This window comes from Lactuca sativa, chromosome 3, assembly GCF_002870075.4.
Source record: "Lactuca sativa cultivar Salinas chromosome 3, Lsat_Salinas_v11, whole genome shotgun sequence".
Taxonomy (NCBI): domain Eukaryota; kingdom Viridiplantae; phylum Streptophyta; class Magnoliopsida; order Asterales; family Asteraceae; genus Lactuca; species Lactuca sativa.
In genome coordinates, this window is record NC_056625.2 from 73,664,532 (window position 1) to 73,667,833 (window position 3,302).

Genomic DNA, 3,302 nt, shown 5'->3' on the forward strand with positions numbered 1-3,302 from the left:
GCATCTTACCATAAATTTGGTTGGGATCAATTTCTTCACCGTGTGCTCTGATAGACCACATTGTGAGAACCATTTGCGCAATTTCAACAACAGATTGAAGCTTATCAGGAAAAGGGTTTGTGATTAGGGTTTTTTTTATCTTCACGTCGTCGGTGGGTGAAGGAATAGGAGTAGCCAACTGATAATTAGGGATGATATACATAAATAATTTGTAGAAGTTTCAATTGGGGGTAATGTGCAATACAGATGACAAGACGAAATTACCCTCACATGGAGGGCACGTGCTACACTAAACGGAAAAAAATAGACGGGAGTTAAGTCCAAGGACTAAAACCACAAGAAATTTCATATTTTGGACCAACCATGCAACTTGAAAACATTTTGGACCTTATCCACAATTTTTGGATAACCACAGGGACCAAAAACGCAGTTTTGTCTCGGAAAAATGATTTTAGGTTCTTAGTTTTTTTTTTATGTCCTCGTTTGATTTTGACCCTATATTTATATTTATAAGTTATATAAAAACACCCAAGCAACAATAAAAATAATTACAATTATATCTTATCATCAAATGTATACTTTAAATGTAAAATATTGTTTTGAACATTGTTGAAATGTGCTATAAATGTGATTTTCTCATTTAATAAAATGCTTGTTTTAATAATATAAAAACTAATTCAGAATTATTATACATGAATTATTTGTTGGATTATATTTGCTTAAATGTAATTTCTAATGTTATTGTAACAGAATTTATAGAAAACTACTAAATAGAAGGGGTATTTTTTAAAATATAAATAAGCTATAAAGAAAATATAACTGAAATATACTTTTTAGTTCAAAAAAATGATGTTACTAAAGATGGTGGGGAAGAGCTTGGGACAGGTTGATTTTACCAACCAAAAAAAAAAATCAAAACCATCTGATCGGCCCACATCAACCAATCTCAAGGCCCACATGAAAGGTCAGTCGTGGAACACTGGTAATATTTTGAGTGTGCCAGGATTTGAACCTCCTGTATAAATTTTACTTCTCAACTAGGCTCTCATCACCAAAATTACAATCCTCTAAGATCAAAGTCATCTTCCTCACATATTCTTTAATTGCGATATAAATAAGTTACAAACAGTCGATACCATTCACCCTCATTCTTCCATACATCATAACGAATATATATATATATATATATATATATATATATATATATATATATATATATATATATATATATATATATATATATATATATATATATATATAACAGTCTACTCTTGTTCAATACATCAAACATTCAATACCTTCTTGAAGAGAATCCCTCTTTGGGTCTAGCCCTTTTAGCTTTCTCAACCTCCTGAAGAACAGCAGCATGCTTTGTACCCTTAAGATGAACCGCCATTACAATACCACTAGAGCAAGATGAGTTACAAAGCTCACATAAAAATGGAGTGCTAACATTTTGTCCCCTTTTCTTCAACTGTTGTACAATGTGTTTGTGCTTCAAACTATTTGAATGATCCTTCATTTGACCAACTGTACAAAATGTTATCTCACAAATCTTGCAAACAAGCCCGGTTGCCTGTTTTTTTAGTTTTATTCCACTTGAAGATGGCTCTTTTCTCTTTAATGTTGTTCGACTTGTGGGATGAACCTATATGTGTATTTATTTGTACATGTTAATGTCCCACGTCAGCTAGACACAGTCTCATCTGCTTTTGTATATAAATGTGAAACGATCAAAAATTTAAAAAAATTAGGTTCATAAGGTCTCACTTGGGAAGGTAGCAAAGGATTTAAGTTATTGAGTGGCTGGTTTTTTAAGGCCTCCATTTTATGTCGATATTCCATTTCTCTTTTTATTGCAAGATCCACCGGCATTACATTATGCAGTGTAACCATTTCGTCATCCATTTTTTCTACACATTTCAACAAACTTTTTTTGTTAAAATGTTTAAGTCATGATAACAATATTGATGATCTGAAAATGTATTCAATTTATTTATCTTTTGGATAATTTCATCATAAGACATCATTGTATTGAAGTTTAGGGTCATTTCCCTAACTTATATTTTCATGTTAAAAAAAATGACCACTTATGTCATTATTTGGAAACCAATACTTCCCTACTTACATTCCGATAAACAAGCTTTCATCTTTTTAATCTATTTACTAATTTCATCTTCCATTCCAAATTTGCATTATGAATCAACTAGTAAATAACCAAATTACTTCATCTATTGCATAACATGTTCTAAGAATACAATTAGATTGTCAATTTCTCCATAAATCTTCAAATTTCAATTTCAAACTAGTTATTTGACTCATAAAAAGTCAAACTTGTTCAAAACTTCAAGCATCAATCTGCATTCTTTGTTCTTTCAAAATTTCAGTTGATTACCAAGCAAAACTCATAAATACATATAAATTTATAATATAATCCAAAGCACCCTAAGCAATTTCATGTGTTCCAAGTATTAATTTCAACTTAGGTTGATTGAATACCTTCTAATGCTTGTGTCAAATCTGAAATAAGGATGTTCGGGGATGCTTCTGTTGATTTCTGGTCATACAAAGTCTGCTACCAGCAAAAGCCATAAACCATCACCAATTTGATCATGCATCACATAATCCCAAACAATTTCTTTAGTGTCTACTTAGGGTTTAAAAGATTACCTTCAATTTCTTGTCAATTAGGTAACATTGAGAGTTTCCAGGTTGTTCTAAGCATCAGTCGACCAAAAGCCATAAACCATCACTGATGTTTGGGATCTCCTTGTGGCTCTCTGTTAATCACGATCCTTCTGATATGCCATCGACGCACACACCAGAACACTCGCACATACTTCTAATCACTTTATGTGTTTCTTTCCTCAATTCTCACGCCAACAATAACACGCACACATGTATTTCCCCTGATTCATATAAGAGTGAAATACCTGGATTACCCTCTTACTCTTTTTTTTTTTTTTTGATTCATTTTCTATTCTTTTGGTATATATAGATGGTTTGGTTCTTGATCAAAACCAAACCAAAATCATTACAATTGGTTAATGTGTTTTTGTAGCCATTTGTGACGGCTAGTATTGGTTATAGTTAATAGTTTTATTCATTTAATAATTTTGGTTATTGGTTAACCAAAAAAATACAAAAAATGAAAGCTCAACGATATAAAAATGAAAAAAAAGAAGTGCATTATTATAAAAGTGTACGTTATTATAAAAGATTAAAGTAAGAAAGTATGTTCCTATAAAAACAACTATCGATTTTATAATTGTTAAGTATTTAAACAAAGGTCGTCGAGATCG

The 3,302-nt window shown here is 31.1% G+C and overlaps 1 protein-coding gene across 1 annotated transcript; it reads right to left on the reverse strand.

Annotated features, from left to right (window-relative positions):
* Positions 1 to 986: 986 nt before the first annotated feature.
* On the reverse strand, positions 987 to 2,892 carry LOC111879116 (uncharacterized). The gene is made up of 4 exons (XM_023875592.3): positions 2,671 to 2,892; positions 2,500 to 2,572; positions 1,771 to 1,913; positions 987 to 1,648 (listed from the first exon to the last, which is right to left on the reverse strand). Exons 3-4 carry the CDS (start codon positions 1,906 to 1,908, stop codon positions 1,292 to 1,294), a joined length of 495 nt encoding a protein of 164 aa, XP_023731360.1. The 5' UTR covers positions 1,909 to 1,913; positions 2,500 to 2,572; positions 2,671 to 2,892; the 3' UTR covers positions 987 to 1,291.
* Between the last annotated feature and the right edge of the window lie 410 nt (positions 2,893 to 3,302).